Raw genomic sequence first — 27,811 nt, 5'->3', positions numbered from 1 at the left:
ATACCAGGGAGCTCCAAAACAAGGAAATACTGTTTGTGGGAGCAGTAAGCAATGTTCGACAGCAAATCTTGCACCTGAGTTAGAAATATGTGCTGGTTGGAGCTGCTGTAAGTAAAGAAGGTACCTGAAACTGCTGAAGCCACCCTCTGGACAGGCGCCGCGCCGTTACTATGCGCAAAATCTCGCAATTCCTGATACACCGCGTCATCCATATATAATAGAAGCACCAGGCCACACACACACACACACACACACACACACACACACACAGAGAGAGAGAGAGAGAGAGGGGTTACAGTAGGTTACAGTATGCTTGTTCGCCCGCTGCTTGAATACTGCTCAGCAGTGTGGGATCCTTACCAGATAGGGTTGATAGAAGAGATAGAGAAGATCCAATGGAGAGCAGCGCGCTTCGTTACAGCATCATTTAGTAATCGTGAAAGCGTTACGGAGATGATAGATAAACTCCAGTGGGAGACTCTGCAGGAGAGACGCTCAGTAGCTCGGTACGGGCTTTTGTTGAAGTTTCGAGAACATACCTTCACCCAGGAGTCAAGCAGTATATTGCTCCCTCCTACGTACATCTCGCGAAGAGACCATGAGGATAAAATCATAGAGATTAGAGCCCACACAGAGGCATACCGACAATCCTTCTTTCCACGAACAATACGAGACTGGAATAGAAGGGAGAACCGATAGAGGTACTCAAGGTACCCTCCGCCACACACCGTCAGGTGGCTTGCGGAGTATGGATGTAGATGTAGATGTAGATGTAGATGTAGAGAGAGAGAGAGAGAGAGAGAGAGAGAGAGAGAGAGAGAGAGAGTCAGTCAGTCAGTCTCGATTTCTCAATTCGCAGCAGCCACTCGCGCTTCTTCCGTAAGCTTCCACTAGACTAGAAAAACTACTACACCTGTGTCCCAAAGTCAATCATGGTGCATCAGAAGTTGTTTCCTCAACAGGAAGCTGGGGGAATTCAAAACTAGGTAAAGCTTAATGACAAGAAATCTGCATACAGCAGTGCCTAAATCATGCAGATGAAACGCTGCTTTGTTCCGTACGTCGGAAGTTCCGTAACGTTGAGCGAAATCACTCAACTTCGCATTGTTGATGTCACATCACCGAAATAAGTTCAGATTTAAAAGGGAAAGATTGCCACTAAAGGTACCAAACTCAGATTTCCATGGAATCGCATGTAGTTTATTGGCTTCAATGAAAATATGGCCAAATCAGTCTAGTTCGCCCGGCTAACCACTGGTTTCCACAACCTAGTTTGAGGTCTCTGCCTATTGAGCGTGTGAACACGTGATAAACAGCAACACTCGCCTACAAAACCGGTGTGAACAAACCAGAAATTCACACCCGCGCCCAGGAACGCACCTTTGAAATCTCTCAGTCCTCTTTACTGCAAGAAATAACACTGCTTACAACGGAAGATCATCTTCTCCCGACTTGTGAGGTACAGTAAGAGAAACACCCCTTCCGTCCCAGAGAACAATAGGCGCTTTCATTGGCCGTTTCCTACTCCCATTTACTGATCTTCTTCTGCAAGATGCTGTTTCCTGCGAAGATTTGTACAAGTTTCTCTGCAATGGGTGATGTAAGCTCCGGCTGTTCTGGGGAAATCACTCGAGCTTGAGTCGCCTCTTATGCCTAAATCACTATCCATTTCGAAGGATTAAGGAATGGCCACAAACATAAAAAAGAAGGCTATCTTCTGTCAGTAGCTGACCCTGTCTTTGACAGTAACCTTAGAGACAGCACAAAGGCGCGTCCAGGAAAAAAAAAGGGCCGTCGGAAGAGAAGTAGTTGGGCAAATGGTGACTCCTAACTTCGTAGCTGCTCGATGTTAATGGCAGTTCTAGTATTATTCCTGCTACCTACAGCTGAATGCTAATTATACTGTCTTTTATTTAAGTATTTTTAACATTTACCTATTGGAAAATACTAGAAATCCAATTTAACTGTGTTGTATAGTATTCCAATTTAACTGTGTTGTATACATAAACATGCCCAACAAGAATTGAAGGGTGAATTTTTTATACTGCTTCGTTTACTACTTCTTAGATTACCTTTAAACTTGCCTTATAGACGTGTCTGGTTGAATATCGAACAGTTGTGCAGTGCTTGATAATATTGCCCGGTTAATGGTTAATGCGTATTATTTAATTTTGAAAATGTAGTAGAAAATTTGAATCAAATTCCGCTGTCGCAAGCTCTCAATGCTTTAACATGTGCCGGCAAAAATTTCGTACTGATCAGCGATGCAATTACATGGAACAAAAATAGAGGACATTAAAAATTTCTATATTCTAACCGTAATTCAATAAAGCCCGTGGATCTCGTCAGTGGTGGTATATTGAGATTTCTACGTCGAGTTAACATTCAATAGAGCACGTTAATTAAATTCATGTAATTACATTCAGTACTTTCGTGTTCATTGTGCCTGGATTTGGCAGTGAAAGTCAGATAGTCTTGCATTTTGCTTCACAGACCAAAGCGGGAAAGATATTATACATAAGCGCATTTTTCTTAAGAAGTTGCAGGACAAAAGATTGGCAGCAGCGATAACAATTAGCGCAGAAACGCATCTTACCGCAACTCCCTACTAAACAAATTCTCCAGTTATCATATATCGTGATATTATTTTGATATGTTACACAGCGACGTGGAAGTCTCTGAGTGGTATGGTTCAAGATGTGTATTGGCAATCGATCCCATTTCTGTGAAAGACCAGGAAGGTCTGGATGTACACTAGGTGGGCTGTACTTGACATGGAGATCCGAAATTGATTCCTCAAAGCAGTTTTTATCAAAGGCCTGAACAGGACGTGTAGACCATCTGAACGTCACAGAAGTCGCTGTTCTCGTTTTTCTACCTCTGTGCGTTGACGGTGTTATTCTGACCGCCAACTATGATGTGAAAGTACGTGCGCCCTGATTTCTTTGCACATTGTAGCTCTGTTGTGCTTATTACGACTGTACTTCGGACAAGCGTGCGACGATAGTCATGCTGTAAACTGAGCTAGGGTTAATCTTTGAGGAACACATGCATTAATTCATTCCTGGTTCGGTCTTCATGTTCCTGCCTCCATGAAAGTGCGTAGAACTGTTCCGGCGACAGAGAAGCACACGCTGCCGGACTTTCGGCATGTGGACCAATGGTTCTGGCCCTTCATCACGGCCGGCCGGAGTGGCCGTGCGGTTCTAGGCGCTACAGTCTGGAGCCGAGGGACCGCTACGGTCGCAGGTTCGAATCCTGCCTCGGGCATGGATGTGTGTGATGTCCTTAGGTTAGTTAGGTTTAATTAGTTCTAAGTTCTAGGCGACTGATGACCTCAGAAGTTAAGTCGCATAGTTCTCAGAGCCATTTGAACCATTTGAACCTTCATCACGTCACCGTCTCCTCGCATTCACCCGCACTCCCGAACTGCTCGTACACGTATTGCCAGTAAGTCACCTATAGGCATATAGTCGAGGGTACTTCTGGTACCACTATCTTTTCCTTCTCTTCCTTGTTCCATTCACAGATTGTACCTGGTAAGAACGACTGTCGATAAACATGCGTATCAGCTCTAATTTCTCTTTTCTCGTACTAGTCGTTTCACGAGTGGTACACGAGAAATAGTAATACGATGTCCGACTCTTCTTGGAAGGTGCGCTCTTGAGCGTCCAACAGTAAACATATCCGTGATGCATAACGCATCCCTTTGTGTTTGCCACTGGAATTTGTTGAGGATCGCCATAACGCTCTATCGTTTACCAAACGATCCCGTGACGAAGCGTGCCGCTCTTTGTTGGATCTTCTCTGTCTCTTTTAATAAGATAAATTCGCAAGATTCGAGCTTGCGGATAGTTTGTAAGCCACTTCTTTCGGACATTAATAACATTTCCTTAAATTCTTTCAATGAATCTCTGCTTGGTATCTGCTTTTCCCACAGTTAGTTTTATGTGTACCTGAATGGCTAATCCTAGTTATTTTACGGTAGTTAATGGTTCCAGTGATTTGTCGTCAGTCGTGCAATAAAACAACAATGGATATTTTCGCCTATTTATGCGATGTGCGTTACATGTATCTACATTCAAAGCCAACTGCCAGTCAGTGCAACAGTCGTCTAACCTCTGCTTCAGCCTTCTGGCGATGCAATTATTCTATAGACAAAAATGTCTTCCCGGAGTAATTCACGGAGCCTCCAAAGGTATCCACTAGATCATTAGTATTAAATATAACAATAGCGCTGTTATTATACTTCCTTGGGGTACTGCCTTTACTTACGTCAGTTTTGTCCCATTTAAGAACGACGAGAATAGTTTTGTCTGCAGGGAAGTCTAATAACAAATCTGGCCCGAGACTTGATAAACTCGTGTTTTTTTCACTTAACAACAGTGCAGAACTGTATCGACTGCCTTCTGGGAGTGCAGCCATACGGCATTAACATGGGCAGCTTTGTCTTCAGCGCTGATATCGTATTTGAGCGGAGGAAGATGAATTTCGCAGTATCTTTGGTCCGATTTTTGCATAGGACATTTCCATTCTCCAAAAAGTCATAAAGCGTGACCTGAACACAGGATTCATAATTTCAGAAGAGACTGACGTCAGCGTTTTGGCCTATAATTATGTGAATCTCTGCGACGTCCCGTTTTGAAAACGGGAATGACATCCACTTTTATCTACTTGCACTTCGTTGTTCCAGCGACCTACAACAAACAACAACTACTGTAAAAAATTGAAAGAGAGCAAGGTTTCTCTCGTAAGTGCCTGTAGTACCTCAAAAATCAACTCTCGTTAAAGAGTCTTGCGGCTCAAGGTCATTTTGAAATCTTCAAAGTTATCAGAAATAGTCTTGCTTAAATATTTAATGCTCATTGCTTTAAAAAAATGATAAATTCATTCCAGTATTTACACCCTTTTGTGTCACATCAACTCACAGAGCCGATCTTTCTTGGTTCGTCCGTTACCTATGCAGCCAATTAAATCACAAAGAATTTTTTGTAGTTTGGTCACTTACGAAAGCAGTACACAAAGAAGAGGCGACGGTGACCGATGCAAACTAATTTTACATTGCCGACAAATATAGTGGCTTTCTCAAAGGCTCAGATTTGGGAAACGCTGCTAGTAGGATTTCGTGCACAAGCGTACTCAGTTGGATTCCTGATACACACTTCCTCTTATAGAGGAAGCGTAATGTTACTCTCAGACATGCATAAGAGGCTCGTATTAAATATTGAACAAAAGGAATTAAAGTCTATCGGATATGTGATCTTAGTGTGCCAAAGTGCAGTGCAAATTGACTCCACACACTAAAGTTTACGATATATAAACAAGGATAAAAAACAATATCCACTTTTGAATTTGTTGTCCACTTAAGACATTAAAAAGTAACAGTTTCGAGAAAGGGATGCAAATCGCACAGTGATTCCGCCTGGGAAAAAGAGAGAGAGAGAGAGAGAGAGAGAGAGAGAGAGAGAGAGAGGGGGGGGGGGGGGTCTGAGACTGAGCTGCTACTGTAGAAAAGATTTCTAAATATGATAACAACTTCTCTGTTGATTATCCTCTAGATCATTTCGCAGTGGTTTAGTATTGTAGTATCAAAATCAGACTCGGTAAATAAAGGAGGACTGCAGCAACACAACCAATGATAGAACACTCGTACAGTCGTTGGCTGTACAACTGTACAATATGATATCAACGATTATAAGCCTTCACCAAAACTAGAAATTCAAGCGTAGTACCTAGAGGTGTGAAATTCCGAGCATTTAGCTAAACATGAAACTTGTGCAGCTGTTACACGTAGCGTGCCAGTTGTATGACGCGAGCGTTGAACTGGTCAGGAAAAGAACTTGTCGAATATAAAGTCAAATCCGACCAGCCCAAGGTGAAGGTGGAACGTACTCAAGGAATGCAGTTCACACAGCCAAAGCGTGGCTTGTGGAAAGACTGTCACACTGTGGCGCAGCTGACTTTAAGGATTTTCAATGTCTTAATCGCCTCTGAAATTCGGTTGTTTATAGTAAAAGTGCCTAGCTTGACGTCAGAGGATGAATGCAGGTCAGTGAGTAATTAGTGACAGCAATGCCGCCGTTCTGAACAGTGCAGACTCTTCCAGCGTTAACGTTTGAGGGAAGGTCATACAAATGGTTGTATTCGCGGAGAATTTATCCTATTAGTTGAATATTTTTGAAGAACTCCCATTTGAAAACAAGAATGAGTGTGACTTGAAATGAGTGAACTCAAACTATAATGTACTAAAAGCACTTCGTCGAAGAATGTGTAACACCAAAGTTGCGAAATTGCCCCGGTGATATGCTGACGCTCGATGCTGATGGTGGAAATAGTTTTCGACCTGGGAATACAAATGGGGAGGAAAGTTCCACTTGTTTAGTTCAGTCACAAAATTAATCTGTAGTTGAGGCTGTTAAATTCCACCAGCCCTTCAACGAATCGACATAGCCGAAAAAAAAAAAAAAAAAAAAAAACTATTACAAAGTTAGTGGAGGTCTTTGAGAGCTCGTTATATCGTTTAAATATCTAGAGGTAATACTACGAAGTGATATGAAACGGAACGAACTTATAAAATCGTGAAGTAGAACGTACTCGGATTTTTTTTTTCTTTTCAATGATGCATCACGTCTGTTAAGGAAGCCGGACGCAAGACACAATTCTGGAGTTCTTCTCGAACGTTTGAAATTCTTCGAAATAGGTGCGACTGCAGAAGTGGAGCAAATTCAGAGACGCGCTGCTAGCCCGTCAGTCACTGTTGCCTGTAGATGTTCGGGAGACCTAAATGGGAATCTTTGGAAGATAGGTGACGTTCTTCTCGCAATACTGTGTTCTGTAACTCTGCAGAACCTGTACTCGAGGAAGACCTTGACAATTGTACTTGCTCCGTCGTATATTTATTGTAGACATTATGAGACTAAGATAAAAGATATAGAGACACATGTATTGTCATTTTTTGCTCGCTGAGAGTGCGAGTGGAAGAGGACATAAAAATCGTGTACTTGAGTTCTAGTTACTCTTGGCCAGGCACTCCACAATGACTTGCGATATATATCATGTAACACAGACATTCGCCACGGTTCTAGGAGCCGGCCGGAGTGGCCGAGCGGTTCTAGGCGCTACAGTCTGGAACTGCGCGACCGCTACGATCGCAGGTTCGAATACTGCCTCGGGCATGGATCTGTGTGTTGTCCTTAGGTTAGTTAGGTTTAAGTAGTTCTAAGTTCTAGGGACTGATGACCTCAGAAGTTAAGTCCCATAGTGCTCAGAGCCATTTTTTTTAACACTTCTAGGAGATATTCTCATCCTTTGATAAAGGGATGTACGAGGACGTGCTGAAAATTATCCACGTAATAAAAAGACCTACCCGAATTGTGGAATAGCAACTCATAGGTTCTGCATCAAGACAACGCACCATCCCATATAGAATTGTAGACGTTTCTAGCGAAGTGCAGTATCCCAGTGTTACACCACCCACCTTATTTACCTGACCTAGCACCATCTGACTTTCATCTACTGCGCAAGATCCTATCTGTATTAAAGGGAAAAGGATTTTAGTTCGTTGAAGAAATGAAAGAAATCACGACACGCGCCTTCAAGGAGCTCACAGAGGAACATTTCCAGCACTGTTTCCATCAATAAGAATTCCCGTGGAGCATTGTAGTGACAGAGAAGGGATCGTATATTGAGTGTGACAATAACTAAATATGTGTGTTTTCAAGTAAAATGTTTTGCATCAATAGTTCTATTATTTTATAGCCACACTTCGCACTGTAGCTATCGTATAGTACAGAGTCAAAATTTAAACATTACACTCTTCCTAGAGCACAGGCAAATTGAGCAACCCGGTTCGTTCTTTTGTATTAGGTGTGGTCTAGGTTGGACCTTAGACGCCTTCTCAAAGCACCATTAGTTCATTGGCAGTTCCTTGAAAATCGCGACAAAAACATGGTTTTTGGGTACGAAAAGTACCATTATTGCTGTGGGAACGTCTGTAATTTCTATTTATGTTGTAATTTTTATCGCATGTTCTCACGTTGATATTCTCGGGGAACTTGGAAAATTTTTCATAGCCCTTACTGAGATCTAGAGGTTCAGAGTTACTGTACCTACGCAGAAATATGTGATCAGTTTTAACTGACGTAGTGAGTATACGGCAAGGGTTCTGAGGTCACCAAAACTGTGTTTTTAGTCGCTATGACGCGCTGTAATGTAATTTTTTTGCAATAGATGGTTTTTCTTACAGAGCTAATGAAAGTAGCATCTCTGTATAATGGACACTTCACAGCTACACACGCTGCCTTAACCTGGAAATTATTCAATGGTGCCACTTGGCGGCAAAAGTGCCTTACAAAATAATTTATTTTTTCGTATTTGCAAATCAGACACAGAACTCTTTGATGCACAGTAGGTGTAGCCTAAAAATGTTGTGCATTTTTATGTCAAGAAGTGTAAATTAAACTCGCATTTCAATCATAGGAGATGATACGTTTTTTTTACTTTATATTATGGTTACTTACTGGTTATTCATGTGCGTCAATGTACATAAACGCGCCAAAGTATAGAAATAAACTGTCAAAACATTACTGACGTACAGAATTCGTTTTATACAAACATAAAAAGAATTTTGCATCACACCGGTTCCCAGAACTCGTGAAGATAAACGTTGACTGCGGATATTGTATCACAGACGCAGTCCCTTTGAATGTTCAGAGATGTCACTAAACCCGCCCAAAGGTGTAAACAACCATACATGAGCAGCGCCTGTTAGACTGAGGGTGTCCGACAGCCGATCAGTTCCAGTCATTCCACCAGGAATGAGGTAGACGGTTGGTGTTGTCTGTAGTTCAACCATGCCTAGACGGTCAATACCGCGGTTCGATCACGTCCGCATTGTTACTTTGTGCCAGGAATCGCTCTTAACAAGGGAAGTGTCCAGGCGTCTCGGAGTGAACCAAAGCGATGTTTTTCGGACATGGAGGAGATACACAGAGAGAGGAACTGTCGATGACATGCCTCCCTCAGGCTGCCCAAGGGCTGCTACTGCAGTGAATGACCGCTACCCTCTGATTATGGCTCGGAGGATCTCAGACAGCAACGCCATCATGTTGAATAATAGTTTTCGTGCAGCCGCAGGACTTCGTGTTTCGACTCAAACTGTTCTCAGTAGGCTGTATGATGCGCAACTTCACTTCCGACGTCCATGGCGAGGTGCATCCTTCCAACCACGACACCATGCAGCGCGGTACAGATGGGTCCAACAACATGCCGAATGAACTGCTCAAGTTTGGCATCACGTTCTCTTCACCGATGAATGTCGCATATGCCTTCAACCAGACAATCGTCGGAGACGTGTTTGGAGGCAACCCGGTCAGGCTGATCGCCTTAGGCACACTGTCCAGCGAGTGCAGCAAAGTGGAGGTTCCCTGTTACTTTGGGGTGGCGTTATGTGGGGCCGACGTACGCCTCTGGTGTTCATGGAAGGCGCCGTGACTGCTGTGCGATACGTGAGTACTAACTCTGACCTATAGTGCAACCATATCGGCAGCATATTGGTGAGGCATTCGTCTTCATGGACGATAATTCGCGCCCCCATCGTGCAAATCTTGTGTATGACTTCATATTCTCCAGACATGAACCTATCGAACATGCCTGGGATGGATCGAAAAGGGCTGGTTATGGACTACATGACCCACCTACCACTCTGAGGGATGTTCGTCGAATCGGCGTTGAGGAGTGGGACAAACTAGACCAACAGTGCCTTGATGAATTTGTGGATAGTATGCCACGACGAATATAGGCATGCATCAATACAAGATAACGTGCTACTGGGTATTAGAGGTACCAGTGTGTACAGGAATCTGGACCACCACCTCTGAAGGTCTCGCTGTATGGTGGTACAACATGCAGTGTGTGGTTTTCATGAGCAGTAAAAAGAGCGGAAATGATTTTTATGTTGACCTCTGTTCCAATTTTCTGTACAGCTTCCGGAACTCTGGGAACTGAGGTGATGCAAAACCTTTTTTGATGTGTGTAGAAACAGCACACGCTGCTGTAAAAGGGAGAAGAAGGGAACCATCTGAAAATGCTCCTGTCGAAGAACAAAAAAGGCGAATGTGTTCCTCTTCAAAAGACTGTGACAGGAATGTGGGGAACCAGCGGCCTCAAAAGTCATTCCCCTTCCTCCTCACCAAAAATTTTGGTATGCGAACATATTCACGCATTTTCTACTGAAAGTGAGTAGCAGAGACACAGTGATGGTGAAAGAGAGAGGAGACTGTGCCAGTGGGAGAGTAGGAGAGAAGGGGAGAGGAGACAGTGATGGTGGGAGATTGAAAGTGACAGTTGGAGAGAGAGCAGAGAAAGAGAGAGAGAGAGAGAGAGAGAGAGAGAGAGATGGACGTGACTTAGCAATGGGAGCGAAAGAGAGAGCAGATAGTGATGGTCAGCGAAAGAGAGAGGCAGTAAAAGAGAAAAAGAAATGGATGGAAGTAGTAGCAGTGGGAACAAAGGAGAGAGGAGACAGTCGAAACGAAAAAGAGAGATGAGTGGAGACCATACGTAGGATCAGAGGATCTATCAATTGATCTCCCTCCCAAGGGGGGAAAATTTACCCACTTTCCCCCATCCCCTGTAACCAAATGCTAAAGTTTCTCGGTCTGTGGGTGAAACCTCCCAAGCAAACCATTCCCAGGGACATATGCGGAGAGCAGACAATGGTGGTTGAAGAGAAGGACAGCAGACTTTATGCGAAAAAGAAAGAGAAAATGGTAATGGGAGAGATAAAGAATAGGGCAAAGAAAATAGCAGGGGGACAGAGAAACATTCAGACAAGAAGACAGTGGCAGCGGAAGAGTCAGATAGGAGAAAACGGCAGTGGGAGCAAATGGACACACACACACACACACACACACACACACACACACAGAGAGAGAGAGAGAGAGAGAGAGAGAGAGAGAGATGAAGACGATAGCAATGGGAGCCAAAGAGAGAAGAGAAGAGATAGTGATCGGCAATGAGAGATAGAAAGAGAAAAAGAAATGGATGGAGGAATTAGCAGTGGGAACATAGGACAGAGGAGACAGTCGAAATGAAAATGGAGAGATGAATGAAGACCATACATTGGGTTAGAGGATGAGGAAGCCCCTCCCCTCCCTAAAACCAGCGAATCTTTAACACGAAAAAAATGTCCCAGTTTGGTCAATCCCCTATACCAACGTGTTAAAATTTTTCTGTCAATGGATGAAAACCCTGAGCAAACTATCCCCAAGGACATGTCTGGGGGAGTCAGTTGTGCTTGCTTGAAGAAAAGGACAGCCGACTGTAAGCGAGAAAGAAAGAAATAGTGGTAACGGGAGAGAAGAAAAATGAGACTAAGACAAAAGCAGTGGGACATTGAAGAAGAAGGAGGTGGAGTTTAGTGTTTAACGTCCCGTCGACAACGAGGACATTAGAGACGGAGCACAATCTTCGGGTACGGACGATGGTGAAGAAAAGCGGTCGTGCCCTTCGAAGGAACCATCGAGGCATTTGCCTTAACGATGTAGGGAAGTGACGGAAAACCTAAATCATTGTGGCCGAACGCGTGTTTGAACCGTCGTCCTCCCGAATGCGAATCATGTGTGCTAACCAATGTGATAACCCGACCGGTGCGAGAGATAGGCATTGAAAGTGGCAGAGGAGGAGACAGTGGCACTGGGAGAGACATACAGGAGAAAATAGTAGTGGGTGAAAAAGGAGTGAGTGGGAGGCAGACGTATATATGACAGTGACGTGAGAGGGAGATGCTGATTTATATAAAGGCTTCGCTACAAAGAGAGACGGTGTAAAAGAATTTAGAATGTTTTGTGTTAAAAGAGCGCGAATATATTCGCATGCCAAAATGTTTGGTGAGGAAGGTGGAACGAGGACAGAGGCAGCTGATTCCCACTTTTCTTTCAGAGTCTTTTAAAGAGGAGCACCTTCGCCTTTTTTTGTGCTCCGAGACGAGCATTTTTCAGGGAAGGGTAGGTCAGGGACATGCAACTCGGCGAAGTCACGTCCAATTGATGGACTTGCACCAGAGCGTTGAGCCACACGGAATTACTATGAGCGATCCTCAGCATTGGGTACTGTTACGCTGCCAGTATGGAAAAATTAAAAAAGTCTCAAGTGAGTTCCCGATTTTACGGGGGCGGATTATGGCGTAATGCGTGCTCACGTATTTGGAAGGAGAAGATCTCGTATGAAATAACGTAGCTATTTGCCACCTGGAGGTGGTTTTGATGTGTGGTTAAAGCCGTGAAAACTTGAAGTTTTGCCAACAGCCTTGCCGCAGTGGTAACACCGGTTCCCTTCAGATCACCGAAGTTAAGTGCTGTCGGGCTGGGCTAGCACTTGGATGGGTGACCATCCGGTCTGCCGAGCGTTGTTGGCAAGCAGGGTGCACTCAGCCCTTGTGAGGCAAACTGAGGAGCTACTTGATTGAGAAGTAGCGGCTCCAGTGTCGTAAAATGACACATGTCGGGAGAGCGGTGTGCCAACCACATGCCTCTATATATCCGCATCTAGTGGTGCCTGTGGGGGGAGGATTACACGGCGGCCGGTCGGTACCGTTGGGCCTTCATGACCAGTTCGGGCGGAGTTTAATTTTTAACTCGAAGTCTTGCGTTTTCTGTAAGTCCGTTTTTATACAGGATGGTTGCGGGACCTCGGCTGCTCAATATAAAAGTCAAATGAAAAACACCTTCAGCTGACTATATTTCCAATTTTATTTTATTTTTGCTATCATTTTCGACCTTACACTACAAAGTCTTCATATCCCATGACCCACTTGCAGGAAGAATCCCACCCCTTGTGCAGTCGAGACAGCATACAGTGACTAGTGACTTCTTTTTAACAACGCATCATTTCGTATAACAGTTGCAGACTGTTGATTCAAGGATGGGGAAAGGAACCGGTTTTCCCTTTCAAAGCAACCATTCCGAAATTTGCCAGGAGCGCTTTAGCGAACTCACAGAAAACGAAAATTTGGATGGCTGAACGCAAATTTGAACCGTCGTCTTGCTGAATGCGAGTCCAGTGTGCTAATCATTCCACCATCTGGCTCCGTGTGTGAGAGAAGAAAATTCTCCCATAAATTTCATCTAGTAACACCGAGTGAGCCGTTTAAAAGTCACAAGAGGAGGACGTATGCTTGGAAAAGGTCTGTAGGTATGGAAAGGGTCCAGCTGGAGTACATCATGATCAGATAGAGGTATGAAAATCAGATATCGGATTGTAAGGCATACACAGGAGCAGATCACTGTTTGGTGACGATGAAAAGTAGAATGAAGTTTGAGAATCGTGCGGAAGAATCAGTATGGAAGGAAGTGGGATACAGAAGTACTGAGGAATGATGAGATCTGTTTGAAATTTTCTGAGAGATATGCTACAATAATTAATTACACAGTAGGCTGTTCAGTAGAAGAGGACTGGACAACTCCCAAAGGGCAATCACAGAAATTGAACAGACAGACATTGGTACAAGCAAGGTAACTGCGAAGAAACCTCGTGTAAGGAAAATACTGTTTAAGTTGATGGACAAAAGTGCAGAAATGTTGAAGGAAATTACAGAATACAGAAATGTAGGTTACTTACTAATGAAGTAAATAGTTAGTGTGTGTGGGGAAGACAAGGCTAACCGGCTCCAGGAAAAATGTTTAGAAACCGAAAAAAAAGTTGCTGGAAGTACGTATTCAACATATAAAAAAGTTAAAACAGCCTTCGGTAAAATGAAAAGCAAGGGCGTCAACATTAAGAGTGCACTGTTCTCTGTTAAACGCAGAGGTGAGAGCGGATAGGTGGAAAGAGTACGTTGAAGGCTTTGACGATTGGGAGGATTTGTCCAATGATTGAGGAAGAAACATCAGTCGATATTGAAGCCGTAGGGGATCCAGTACTAGAGTCAGAGTTTAATACAGCTTCCGAATACTTGCGATCAGGTAAAATAGTAGTGATGGGTAACATTCTCTCTGAATTTCTGAGTGCGATTGCCAAAGGGTGTGGCGTTACTATTATCATCAAGAAAAAGCTAAATACAAAAGGGTATGAACACATTTTACAGCGTTGTGTGCTGGGTGCAGTAAAGGAAACAATGTTCATGTGCATCAACATGTCAGTGCACCCTGCCATAATGCAGCATCTGTGAGGCGATGATTTGTGTCGATGAGGATACCACACGAACAATGTTCTCAGATTATAATAGTTCAACATTCGTGGAAATCATTTTTTTGTAATAGTGAAAAGAAAAAATGTCGCTCTCTATTCATGGCGGCACCTAGGAAATCGTCGTCCTTACAACATGGAGACTGCGAATGTATCCAATCCATCTATAATCTTTTGCTCACCGAATCAAAATGAAACAGCAAAGTTTCATCGCATAGGCTTTTCCCGACTTGTACTACTTCCCTTATCAAGAACCGTGTGGCACTTTCTTTTCTTTATCCTAATCATTGCATCATCGCTATTACGGATTCTTATACATCGACAGCTATATTACTACTCTGCAAGTCAGACTTAAGTACCAAGCAGAGGGTTCATCGAACCACGAGCACAATAATTCTCTGTTCTTCCACTCTTGAAAAGCGCGGAAAAAACGAAGACCTATGTCATTCCGTGCGAGCCCTGATTTACCATCTTTGATTATGATGTCGCGTCTCCCTATCCAGGCCGTAGTCAACAAAATATTATCGCATTCGGAGGAGAAAATTAAGATTGAAATTGCGGGAGAAGATAGCGTCGTGACAAAAAACGCCTTTGCTTTAAAGATCCCCCCTCCCAAATCCTGTACAGTGTCCGTTACACTGTCTCCCCATTTCTCGATTGTACAAAGCGCGCTGCTCTTCTTTGAACTTCCTCGATGTACTCCAAAAGAGAACAAGAGTACTCCTAAAGAGGACAGACAGGTGTAGTGTAGGCAGTCTCTTCAGTCGATCTGTTGCATCTTCTAAGTGTTGTGCCAATAAAACGCAGTCTTTGGTTCGCCTTCTCCACAACATTTTCTGTGCTTTCGTTCCAGTTTAATGCTAGCTATGTAGTTGAATTTTTACGGCCCTTATATTTGATTGATTTATAGTGTAACCGAAGTTTAATGGAGTCCTTTTAGCACTCATGTGGATGATCTCACAGTTTCCATTATTTAGGGTCAGTTGACTAGTTTCGAACCACACAGATATTTTTGTGCTTTTCCAGCATGTAGCTGTACATGTCAACCTGGGTGATTTCGTCAGTTGTCTGTTCCCTTCTGTTGTAATGGCAGCACCATCTCTGTGAACGTCAGTGGTCTTCGATGCTGCAGTCCCCATGCCGAAGTCTCCGGAGCATCGGAGTACATTATTTACATTCATTGTGGTGGACGTAGACTAGCAACATTTGGTCAGCTATCTCCTAATTTGTACGTGAATTCGCGTCCTATATGTTTTCGTAATGGGGTGTCACGGTGATTATCCGTGGTGGTGTACCTGAAACAGCAAGGAGCAAAAATAACGTTTACATTATAAGGCAAAACATTTATGTCTCTACTTCGACAGTTTCATTTCCGTAGAACGCTTTCTTACCATTGCGGAGTTACAGTGCCACGTGTGTTACTTTGTAACCGACTGTATTTACCATTCATCAGGGAACGCATTGTATTGTCAACTGCTGCAACTGAACCAGTGCCGAATCTGTATTGACGTCGCTGTAGGCGGGACGTCAGAGCGCCGAGGAAACGGGAAGTGAGTGCGCTGCGCTCGCTTTGCCCGCGCACCAAAGTGCGTGCCCGCACCGCGCCGCACCCAGATGATTCCCAGAAGCCGGCGGTCGCTGTACGCGCAGGTTAATGCAGTTGTTGCGAGGCGGCCCGCGTGCCGAGGCGGCCTCACGCAACTTGTTAGGCGTGCGCGACGCACCGTCGCACCGGCTGCTCCCATTCGCGGTAATGCTCGCAGCTTTAACGGGACCCACGCAGCAGCCGCTCATCCGCCACTGTGCTGTGCTGTGCTGGTCGCCGTAGGCCACTTGTCGCTGGCGGTTCGAGAGCCAAGCCACTGTTCGCGACAGTCTTCAAGCGACGGGATGCGCTTATCCAAATGTAACAAACCAAACCTCTTACTTACCATTCTGTGGGTTTTAATAACACGTAAATTACCAACCCGGATTTGGAAAAAAACTAATGATTTATTTATGAAATTGCGCAGGTGTAGAGTGTGGGCCGGAAGTCAGTTGTCAAAAATGCCTTTGTTGAAATAGTACTAAACAAATGAAAATGCAAATTTATTATCAACATAGAACGTTCATCAGATGTGAAAATTACCGAACTATCAGTTTAATAAGCCACGGCTGCAAAATACTAACGCGAATTCTTTACAGACGAATTGAAAAACTGGTAGAAGCGGACCTTGGGGAACATCAGTTTGGATTCCGTAGAAATGTTGAAACACGTGAGGCAATACTGACCCTACGACTTATCTTAGAAGAAAGGTTAAGGAAAGGCAAACGTACGTTTCTAGCATTTGTAGACTTGGAGAAAGCTTTTGACAATGTTGATTGGTATACTCTCTTTCAAATTCAGAAGGTGGCGGGGTAAAATACAGGGAGCGAAAGGCTATTTACAATTGTACAGAAACCAGATGGCAGTTATAAGAGTCGATGGACATGAAAGGGAAGCAGCGGTTGGGAGGGGAGTGAGACAGGGTTGTAGCTTATCCCCGATGTTATTCAATCTGTATATTGAGCATGCAATAAAGGAAACAAAAGAAAAGATCAGAGTTGGTATTAAAATCCATGGAGAAGAAATAAAAACTTTGAGGTTCGCCGATGACATGGTAATTCTGTCAGAGACAGCAAAGGACTTGGAAGAGCAGTTGAACGGAATGGACAGTGTCTTGAAAGGAGGATATAAGATGAACATCAACAAGATCAAAACGAGGATAATGGAATGTAGTCGAATTAAGTCGGGTAATGCTGAGGGAATTAGATTAGAAAATGACCGCTTAAAGTAGTAAATGAGTTTTGCTATTTGGGGAGCAAAATAACTGATGATGGTCGAAGTAGAGAGGATATAAAAGTAGACTGGCAATGGCAAGGAAAGCGTTTCTGAAGAAGAGAAATTTGTTAACATCGAGCATAGATTTAAGTGTCAGGAAGTCGTTTCTGAAAGTATTTGAACGGAGTGTAGCCATGTATGGAAGTGAAACATGGACGATAAATAGTTTAGACAAAAAGAGAATAGAAGCTTTCGAAATGTGGTGCTACAGAAGAATGCTGAAGATTAGGTGGGTAGATCACATAACTAATGAGGAAGTACTGAATAGAATTGGGGAGAAGAGAAATTTGTGGCACAACTTGACTAGAAGAAGGGATCGGTTGGTAGGACATGTTCTGAGGCGTCAGGGGATCACCAATTTAGTACTGGAGGGCAGCGTGGAGGGTAAAAATCGCAGAGGGAGACCAAGAGATGAATACACTAACAGATTCAGAAGGATGTAGGTTGCAGTAGGTACTGGGAGATGAAGAAGCTTGCACAGGATAGAGTAGCATGGAGAGCTGCATCAAACCAGTCTCAGGACTGAAGACCACAACAACAACAACAGAACTTTCATTGAAAGTACAGAAGATACTGAAGGTGATTTGGATGCCGTTCTAAGCAAGCACTGCATCTTTCGAACAGTAATTTACAAATTTATTCTCAAATCTTCCGGAACAGTAGATTTCAAAGTTCTATTCGATTTGTCCTAAATATGCTCAGTTTTTTTGTCTTAACACAAACCACCTTTTTTTCGTATAATCCAGACTGGGTGTGATATCTCGAGACCGTGGACGTGTTTAACTAGTACTCCGTGTGCCAGTCCATTCATCAAAATTTTCATGTAGAAATTCTCCCACAATAACTCCACAAGGTGAGGGTGCTCTATCTTGTTGCCGTATCAGTTTCTCCTTAGCCGGCTGCAGATGTTCAAATATTGGACTATTTTCCATTTCTAACAACACTTCGTCAGATATATTTAGTAATTTACGGAGCGGACAGTACCGTTCAAAAAATAAAGTGCAGTCAGCTCACCGCTGAGAATACCTGCCCATACACTCACGCCAGCAGAGTTAAAAAATGGTTCTGAGCACTATGGGACTTAACATCTAAGGTCATCAGGCCCCTAGAACTTAGAACTACGTAAACCTTACTAACGTCAGGACATCACACACATCCATGCCCGAGGCAGGATTCGAACCTGCGACCGTAAGGTCGCGCGGCTCCAGACTGTAGCGCCTAGAACCGCTCGGCCACTCCGGCCGGCAGCAGAGTTAAACTCTGTCTCTATTGTAGAATCCTAGAAGACACAGTTGTTTGTTCACTCTGCCATTCGCCTTAGAAGTTGCTTCGAAGAATGCTCTTGTAAAACTTGGGATAGGCTTCTTGTCGGATTGTGTACAACTTTCAGTATTCCATAAGCCTGTCTGGGTCATTTTCATTTAGCAGTTGAAGTAAAGTAGGCTTGTATAAGCTCAGTTTTAGCTGTTTCTGAATCGTTTGTTGGCATTCCTTTGATATGCAGTATATAATAGCACAAAACATTGCGCTACAGCATTAATATCCTCTCCTGTAATAACAGACTTTCGTCTTCCTGAACGAGGAAGCTCGGATACCGACCCAGTTTGTTCAAGTCTTAATTTGCGATTATGTAGTCTAGATGAAGGTTGGGAGGCGCTTGAGGTACACGCCGTAGTTTTAAAAAAGTTATAAAGGTAAACACAACTTTTTGAATCGCTGTAATTTGGTAAAAGGTATAAAGCGACCAAAACTTTCTGAATTGCTATAATTGTGCAATTTATTACCTATATAAAATTGAGACTTACTAGGGTGAGATGAAATTATAGTGGGACAGGACACATCAGTCCGTAGTTTCTGCTGTTGACAATGCTTGGCACACTGGTTGGGTTTCAGATCTCATGTCAACTGTTGCTACTTGCGAAGTAGATTGTTGGGTGGCATACGTAGTTGCTTACGAGGGTCTACTGTGTTGACACATTTCTCGTAGTTGATGGCTCCCTTCTCGCCCTAGGGTGTCCTTTTCCTTCAAGTTTAGACCAGGGAAGCCCTCAGTCCTCCTACATTCCACTAACTTTTAGCAGACTTTCTCGAGCCAGAGAAAATATAAAACCATGTTGTTTATCGACGAACTTCTCATGCAAGCCTGCGAATCAAACATTCGCTTCTTCGCTGTAGCCTTCAGCACTTCGGAAACTTCTCTCTCGTTGGCTGCAGACCAGACGGTTCCTATGTTTCTCCGCAGCAGTAGGACTCACATTCCCCACGTAGCGGGCAGGAGATGTGCTATCTCCTGGGGAATGCTTGTATCCCGTCCACCTGAGGAGGGCACTTGGACTACACTAGTCCTTTTCTCTTCTTTTTTTTTTTTTTTTTACTGCTGTCGATCTGTAACTAAAAGTTAGTAAAGAAAACATGTAATGTTACCCCTTGGAGGGCTAACTACTCGCCACCTAATGTGGACACTCAGTTTGGTTTGTGGTGCCAAAGCCTGGTGCCTTGGTTGCAGATCTATGGGTTCCATATTTCCCGTAGATATCACCAAGGCGACACCGGCACGTTTCAGGCTTAGACCATCTATGCCAGAAGGTGTCTATTTGTGTGTGTGGGGAGGTGGGATGGGGTGGGGCGTGAGTCCACGTCCACAGTGTCTCTTAAGTGTGTCCGGAATTCCCATCTGCAAACATAGCACTCACCATGACGGATTAAAATAGGTTTTTTTCGAAGCCGTGTCAGTTCTGCAGAATCTGTGTGTAACTCTTTCTACTTATATTACCGGTAGTGAAATATTTCCAACATCCACATACTTTCCTGCTCCACTCATTCGTCTGTGTGTGTGTATGGGGTGGGGGGTTGTGACGAACATGTACACAGATTCCCTCTGCACCCTGTGTTGTATAAAACTTGGGTTATCTGAGTTACTTGTTTATTGAATTAATTTTGTACTTAGAATTAAAAATAAAGAGCCTTGTTTAAAAATTTCAAGAGACTGTGGAGATCTAAAACCACCAGCAATGTGGAAGCATTACATGAGGGTACGTGCTCTGGTGACCGCGGCAATCAAGAATGCCAGTCTGAAGACGAGCTCGAGCATAACTGTGATAGGCGAGCATAGTGAGAACGTATCAGGAGAATTAATCTGTTTATGCTGTATATAACAGAGATGCATGCTGGGGTTTCTCGAGTAACAGATTTGGACTAAGATCTGATGAATTCTTTTGAGAATATTAAAAAAGTGTTGTGTATTAATTAAGAGCCTCTGGTAATACTAACATTTGGCTCTTGAATATTGCACGTGGTTTCGTACAAGAATAATTTATACTTAGTTTATTAATAAACGCACTAAAATTGTTTTATTTGAGTTTCTTTTACACGGTCTAATTCCATTTTGTGACCCATTCCAAGGTCACCACCAATTTATAATTGCTCATAGGTATGGGCAGTTAGAGACAATAGCTTATGGAAAAAGCAACCTAAATTTCACCAAAACAGAAGGATCATTTTGATAAAGTTACTCACGCTGAATTACTCTTGCGGTAGTTCTCGTCTTTAAGCAGCTGACGATAGTACTCTAGTAGAAAAGAAGGTAAGTAGGTGGTCAACACAAACCAGAAGAAAGGAAACTTTCATTAACTTTGCCAACATTGTTCTTGATTCATGAGTAGTTGTTTTGCCTAAAGTGTTTATCCTTGTGGTTCTGACCCAGACCTAGACCCAGAAGCAGTTCCTTATCTATATAAGCGATTTGGGGATATAATCTGAGCAGCCGTCTTAGTGTGTTTGCAGATGATGCTGTCTTGTATCGTCTAGTAAACTCATCAGAAGATCAAAAGAAATTGCAAAACGATTTAGAAAATATATCTGAATGATGTGAAAATTGGCAGTCGACCCTAAATAACGAAAAGTGTGAGGTCATCTGTTAAACTTCGATTACGCGATAAATCAGTCAAATGTAAGTCCAACTAAATACCTAGGAATCACAATTACGATTATCTTAAATTGGAAACAATACACTGAAAATGTTATGGGAAGAGGCTAACCAAAGACTGCGTTTTATTCGCAGGACACGTGGAAAATGTAGCAGAACTACTGAAGAGACTGCATATACTACGCTTGTCCGTTCTCTACAGAATATTGCTGCACGGTGTGGGATCCTTACCAGACAGGATTGACGGAGTACATCGAAAAAGTTTTGTATTATCGCGAAATAGAGGAGAGGGAGTCACTGAAATCATACAGGATTTTAAAACAAAGCGTTTTTCGTTGCTGCGGAATCTTATCACGAAATTTCCACCACCTTTCTCATCCGAATGCAAAAATATTAAGTTTAATATGGTTCCGAACTTCACGCAAACTCTTGTGTTCTGTGACTGTCTAATCAAGCAAAGCTAAGAGCATACCGCCTACAAGATGCCTATGCCTAGTAAAGCACTATAGACGTCAAAGTATCCCACTGCTTCATTACAATTTTACTTATCTTTGAAAATTCCCACTCTGTAAAATAACGCGAGACCCTTATATTGAAGCATAGTAAAACTGCGAGGGGGTAATCACTTTCCGTAGGGCTGGTATTAATTAGCAGTGTTAATTGGTGAAGTAGAAACACGCAGCATGCGGAATTCCAAATTACAGTACGGACGCTCCAAAGAAAGTAATTCAGTTCAGATGTCAACGCGACTCTTAGGGTCTGTGCAGTGAGCGCCTCTCTCCATTCCTCTGTCTCTATTTTTAGAATAATATATCAGTGGGTATAATTTCGCTTTCGAGGTTCCACTTGCTACAGATACTAGAATGTAGGTGGTGGGTGCGAATTAGCAAGAGGGAGTGAGCTACGTGTCATACCAGCTTGTGACATAATTTCGCCGACCCTGTCGTTAGCGCTCCGACATGCACGTTGAACATTCAGTGTTGATTTCTTGTTAGTGGGCGTATGGTGACGCCTATTTTCACATTATGGGAAGAAATGACAAAGTAGGAAGCGTAGTGTTTGCAGACGACCAAGTAAATTGCAGACGAGACTGCAGAAAACAATAGAAAAAAATAAAAAAATCGTTACGTACAATGAAAATAATGTGTTGAAGAAGAGGTTGAAAAACTGTGGTAATAACAGGATAAAGAATGAAGACACCAAGTAAACGATTGCTAAATGAGTCATACTACTGCTGCTACTACTACTACTACTACTACTACTACAATAACAATTTTCTGTCATTTACAGCTTCTTTCATCCCGAAGAGTCATTTATCAGTGTAAAAAAGTTATGTTGCATTGTGGATCCGGGTCAGAGGAAGACAAAGGCAATCATTTGCTGTAGAGCCGTAATAAAGCACTGCAGTATTTTCACGTTGAAGACTTCTGAACCTTTTACGTCGTCTTTCTCACACGCGTGCGCGCACACGCACTCAAACAATCTCGGCGAGTGTAATTGATCCTTTCACGAACAAGAGCTAAACGAGTGCGTTGTTTGATGCTACTCGCGACAGGAGATTAAAGTGATCTTTAGCTTTTGAAGTACATTTTGATTACGACAACTCAACCAAACGTGAATTCACATTGAAATCTTACACTACAATTGCGGTGTTTATCCAGTCTCCGCAAGTTCAAATGGTTCAAATGGCGCTGAGCACTATGGTACTTAACATCTGTGGTCATCAGTCCCCTAGAACTTTGAACTACTTAAACCTAACTAACCTAAGGACATCACACACATCCATGCCCGAGGCAGTATTCGAACCTGCGACCGTAGCAGTCGCGCGGTGCCGGACTGAGCGCCTAGAACCGCGAGACCACCGCGGCCGGCTCTCCGCAAGTAACGATGCGTGTCTTCCCCGTAGAGGTAAACAGTGTGGAGACCTAATTTTTATGGCGAATAAAGTGTTAAAGTAACTTATGGAAAAACACCCGGATGACGTCGTATCGTTGATTTCCACTTACTTTTAATTTAGTGGCCAGTACTCTGGACAGACAGATAGGGTTGCAGTGGGAAGCCCGGTCTCACCTATTATTGCTAATTTGTTTATGAAAGACTACGAGGAACGTGCCTTTGAGTCGGCGGCATTAAAGATAATTTTGTTGTTTGGCCTCATTGTAGAAAGTATTTAAACGGTTAAACTGATCTCAGTCCATCCGAATAATCGTTTCACGATGGGGATGCAAAAGGATGGCTGCCTTCTCTTGCTTGATGTGTTGATCAGGAAGGAGGTTGATAGTACCTTAGGACATGCCGGTGATACGAAGCCAGCAAACACTGACTGATATCTGTAGGCTGATAGTTGTCACCATCCGGCTCAGCGTGAAAGGGTACTTTGTACCTTGGTTCACGGATCACACGTCATTTCAGGTCCTGAAAATTTGTCAGATGAGTTACCCTCACCCTTCGTCAGAATGGATATAGCGAAAGACAGATCAGACATGCGTTGTGCGTTGCTCCATCGACCAACCGTACACCGGGTGAGTGATGATAATAGCGAGGTGGCATCAAAGTCTGGTACGTTTTTGTCTTACGCAGGAAGCATTTCCAACAAGATTGGTCACAGTTTGCGTAAATATGATGTAAACTATGTTTTTCGGCCAGTACCTGAGGTTAGGGCCATTTAGGATCCGTAAAGAATGATCTTGGTTTCCGTAAGGTGGGTGTTATCGTTTTCCTTGCATTTGTGGCAAGTCATGTATTAGTCAGACCATTTGGAACTACGGGGACCGCTCTATGGAGTGTCACACGCGCTTGCAACAGCTCAGCAGATCTGCTACTGCAGAACATTGCCTTGGCATCGGTCGTCCTATGGAGCTCGTGGTATGCACTTGAGCTATTACGATAGTGTTATTGAGAAAGCTGTTGAAATTTGAATGTGAATAGAGATGGAGGGTTTTTGCCGAAATTCTACATAGAATCGTGATCCCTCCCTTGTCAAAAAAAGGTAATGCGACGTCTCCCGTTGCTTATTAATGTCCTTGCTGCATTTGTGCATTTGAAGACGTCACCCAGCTGCATTCCCCTAAGTTATTTGAACATTCTATATGCTGGTAGAAACTCAGATTTCGCAGCACACCACTAAATTGAGTTCGAAAATTACAGTGTTATTGTTCCTATTCACCTGCATTAACTATAATTTTTCCACATTTAGAGGAAACCTTCTTTCATCACACCAAGTAGAATTTCTGTCCAGCATCCTGTATCTCCTTCAGGCACACAAAGACGACAACGACAAGTCTCTGTTGACGCTATCCGTGAGATCGTTTTGTGTAGAGAGAACAAGATCGGTCGTATCACACTTCCTTGGGACATTCTTGACAATACCGGTGTCTCCGATGAACACTCGCCGCCGGCTGAAGCGGCCGAGCGGTTCTAGCCGCTTCAGTCTAGAACCGCGCGACCGCTACGGTCGCAGGTTCGAATCCTGCCTCGGGCATGGATGTGTGTGATGTCCTTAGGTTAGTTAGGTTTAAGTAGTTCTTAAGTTCTAGGGGACTGATGACCTCAGATGTTAAGTCCCATAGTGCTCAGAGCCATTTGAGCCAATTTTGAACACTCGCCGTCCAGAGCAACGTGTTGGGTTCTATCGCTGAAGAAGTCTTAAACCCATTCACTTACAGTGAGGTAACAAAAATCATGGGATGGCGATATGCACGTAGTGTCGCGTACACAAGCTATAAAAGGTCCTGCATTGGCTAAACTGTCATTTTTACTCAGGTGATTTATGTGAAAAGGTTTCCTATGTGATTATGGCCTCACGACGGGAATTCAGACTTCGAACGCGGAATAGTAAATGGAGCTAGACGCACGGGACATTATATTTGGGAACTCGTTAGGGAATTTAATATTGCGAGATCCACAGTGTCAAGAGTGTGCCGAAAATACCAGATTACAGGCATTACCTCTCATGACGGACAACGCAGTGGCCGACGGCCTTCGCCTGATGATCGAGAGCTGCGACAGTTGCGTAGTGTTGTCAGTGCAAAACGACAATCAACACTGCGAGAAATAACCCTGAAAATCAGTGTGGGACGTAGTAGGAACGTTTCCGTTAGGACAGTGCTGCTAAATTTGGCGTTAATGGGCTACGGCAGCAGACGACCGACGCTAGTTCCTTTGCTAACAGCACGACATCGCCTGTAACGCCTGTCCTGGGCTCGTGACCATATCGATTGCGCCCTGGACGACTGGAAAACTGTGGGCTAGTCAGTTGAGCCCAGATTCCAGTTGGTATCAACTGATGGTAGAGTTCGAGAGTGGCGCAGACCGCACGAAGCTGTTGACCCAAACTGTCAACAAGTTACTGTGCGCGCTGGTGGTGGCTCCATGCTGATGTGGGCTGTGTTTGCATGGAGTGGACAGGGTCCTTTGGTCCAATGATACCCGTTGACTAAATTGTAGTTTTCGGCTAGTTGGAGACCATTTGCAGCCATTCATGAGCTTAATGTACCTAAAGAACGATGGAACTTTTATGGACGACAATGCGCAATGTCACCGTGCCACAATTATTCGCGGTTGGTTTTAAGTACATTCCGGACAGTTCGAGCGAATAGTTTGGCTACCCATATAGCCCTTCATGAATCCCATCGAACATTTATAGGACATAATCGAGAGATCAGTTCGTGCACAAAATCGTGCACTGTTAACAGTTTCGCAATTATGAAGGCTATACAGGCAGCATGGCTCAATATCGCTGCAGCTCCAGCGAGCTGGCATGCCAATGTGGCCGAGCGGTTCTAGGCGCTTCGGTCTGGAACCGCACGACCGCTACAGTCTCAGGTTGGAATCCTGCCTCGGGCATGGATGTGTGTGATGTCCTTAGGTTAGTTAGGTTTAAGTAGTTCTAAGTTGTAGGGGATTGATGACCTCAGATGTTAAGTCCCTTAGTGCTCAGAGCCATTTGAACCATTTGAACCAGCGAGCTGTTGAGTACCTGCCCCCTCGGGTTGGTACAATGCGCTGGGCGAAAGGAGGCCAGACACGATATTAGGAGGTATCCCATGACTTCTATCAGCTCAGTATACCTGAGATCCTGCGTCGTATACTCGGACTTTCGTTAACAGTCTGAAGTGATGCACTGTGTCAACAACTTTATGGAAACCTAAGAATATGGAGTGTGCTTCTTCCCTTTCGTGCAGGATTCGCGGGATCACGTGCGAGAAAAAGATAAGTTGAATTTCGCACGAGTCATGATTTCTAAATCCTTGTTGTTTTGTAGATGGAAGCCTGTCTCTCCAAAGGAAATTTATTATGTTCGGCTTGTAATATGTTGATTTGAGATAACAGTGGACGGAGTAAGCAGAAATGGTGATCCGTGTTGCAGTGGCAACGGCAAGCTGGCGTCGTGGGGTGCCATGGCGGGCTTCCTGGTGATGATGTCGCTGGACGTGGGCCTCGGCTAGTCGCCGCCGCCGCCGCCGCCGCCACCGCTCCTGCCGACCAGGTGCCGGCGTACGCCGGCCCGCCGATGCTCAGTTCCAAGTTCTCCAAGGGTGCTGCTGACGCCACCCCTCAGGGTGGCATTTATTTTTATATCTAACGTTACCAATACTTTTAGTAAAAAAATACAAAAAGAGTGCGATTTAAAATTGGGCCAACGATAGCTGCTTCTCAACTTTGACGTGTACTTATTTTTCAGTGGTATTGTACTTTTCTGTGGGTGTTTCACAGTATTTTGTCAGTTGATAATTATATGTGCGCTTATGATGTTTTTATTGATACAAAAAGTATTTCTCTTTGTCCGCGTTTGATGCCTTTATCTTAACCATGACTGGAATTTTGTATCGTGTTCTATGATCTACACACAATTAGTTCCTACCGTTATTTTGTTAATATGGGTAGATCTCTGACTCCGTATATTCCTCAAATCAATTAGCATGTAATTAAATCCACCTCGTTGTTGTAAGTTCGGTGTGCTAACTATTTCATTTTTGTATCTAAGTGTCAGTATTAGTTGTTTTTTAAATGTCTCGAAACTGTGATACACGAGTGTAATTTTACACTGCCCCTCTGCAGCATTTACCAGCGTCTATTATTGACGCTCATCTAACTCGTGTTAACTGCCTTACTGTTTTGGTACGTATGCAGCGTATAGAAACTACTCTTTTTTTTTTTAATTCCTCCAGTTTATTTCATATTGTGCTCACTTCTCAAACAAATTTTACTAGAAGATTTGATAACTTACTCAAAATGTAACTTTTAATCTCCATTGAAAGGAGAAGCGAAATAAGTGAAATTTGCCAATTGTAAGAAAGCTAAGAATTTTAGTCTGTAATTAATTCAAAAATTATATTCGATTATATCTCCGTCAAAATTACATATTTTTCATTTAATCGTGTAAGCTGGACACCACAGTGCAATAGCAAACTGTGGAACAGCACAAATACCCTACTGCATTCGAACCAAAGATCTTGGCATGAAAAGTAGAGTGGGCAGTTTTTTTGTAATAACTTAAATGTTAAGGTACAAATTTTTTGCAGCTGTGCCCACAGGTATATCATATGAGAGCAATATTGTTACTTTAGAAATAAAAGTATGTGCATGTTTGATGTCTGAATTTTTCTTTTTGTGCCACAAATTCTTCCTGTTCCTCTCGTAAATATTCGCAGTTTTATAAACATGACAGGTATTGTTGTGAATACTCTTAGTAGTAAGCATGAGAAAAGGTTGAGAAAGCACTAAAGTTACAGACAGCAAAACGAATGATACACTCCTGGAAATGGAAAAAAGAACACATTGACACCGGTGTGTCAGACCCACCATACTTGCTCCGGACACTGCGAGAGGGCTGTACAAGC

General features: G+C 43.4%; 1 protein-coding gene and 1 pseudogene across 3 annotated transcripts in view; both read left to right on the top strand.

Moving 5' to 3' along the window:
* Positions 1–27,562, top strand: part of LOC124789392 (zinc transporter ZIP11) — a 431,807-nt gene extending 404,245 nt beyond the window's left edge. For all 3 annotated transcript variants that reach the window (XM_047256725.1, XM_047256724.1, XM_047256726.1), the window contains one exon: positions 26,338–27,562. In XM_047256725.1, the coding sequence (XP_047112681.1) occupies positions 26,338–26,416 (79 nt within the window). In that variant the 3' untranslated portion in view covers positions 26,417–27,562. The remainder of the gene's footprint in view (positions 1–26,337) is intronic.
* Positions 12,298–12,415, top strand: LOC124790743 (annotated as a pseudogene).
* Positions 27,563–27,811: the final 249 nt, after the last annotated feature.

Source organism: Schistocerca piceifrons, chromosome 3 (genome assembly GCF_021461385.2).
Source record: "Schistocerca piceifrons isolate TAMUIC-IGC-003096 chromosome 3, iqSchPice1.1, whole genome shotgun sequence".
NCBI lineage: Eukaryota > Metazoa > Arthropoda > Insecta > Orthoptera > Acrididae > Schistocerca > Schistocerca piceifrons.
Note: the sequence above shows the minus strand (reverse complement) of the source record. Positions and strands in the feature narration are given on the sequence as shown.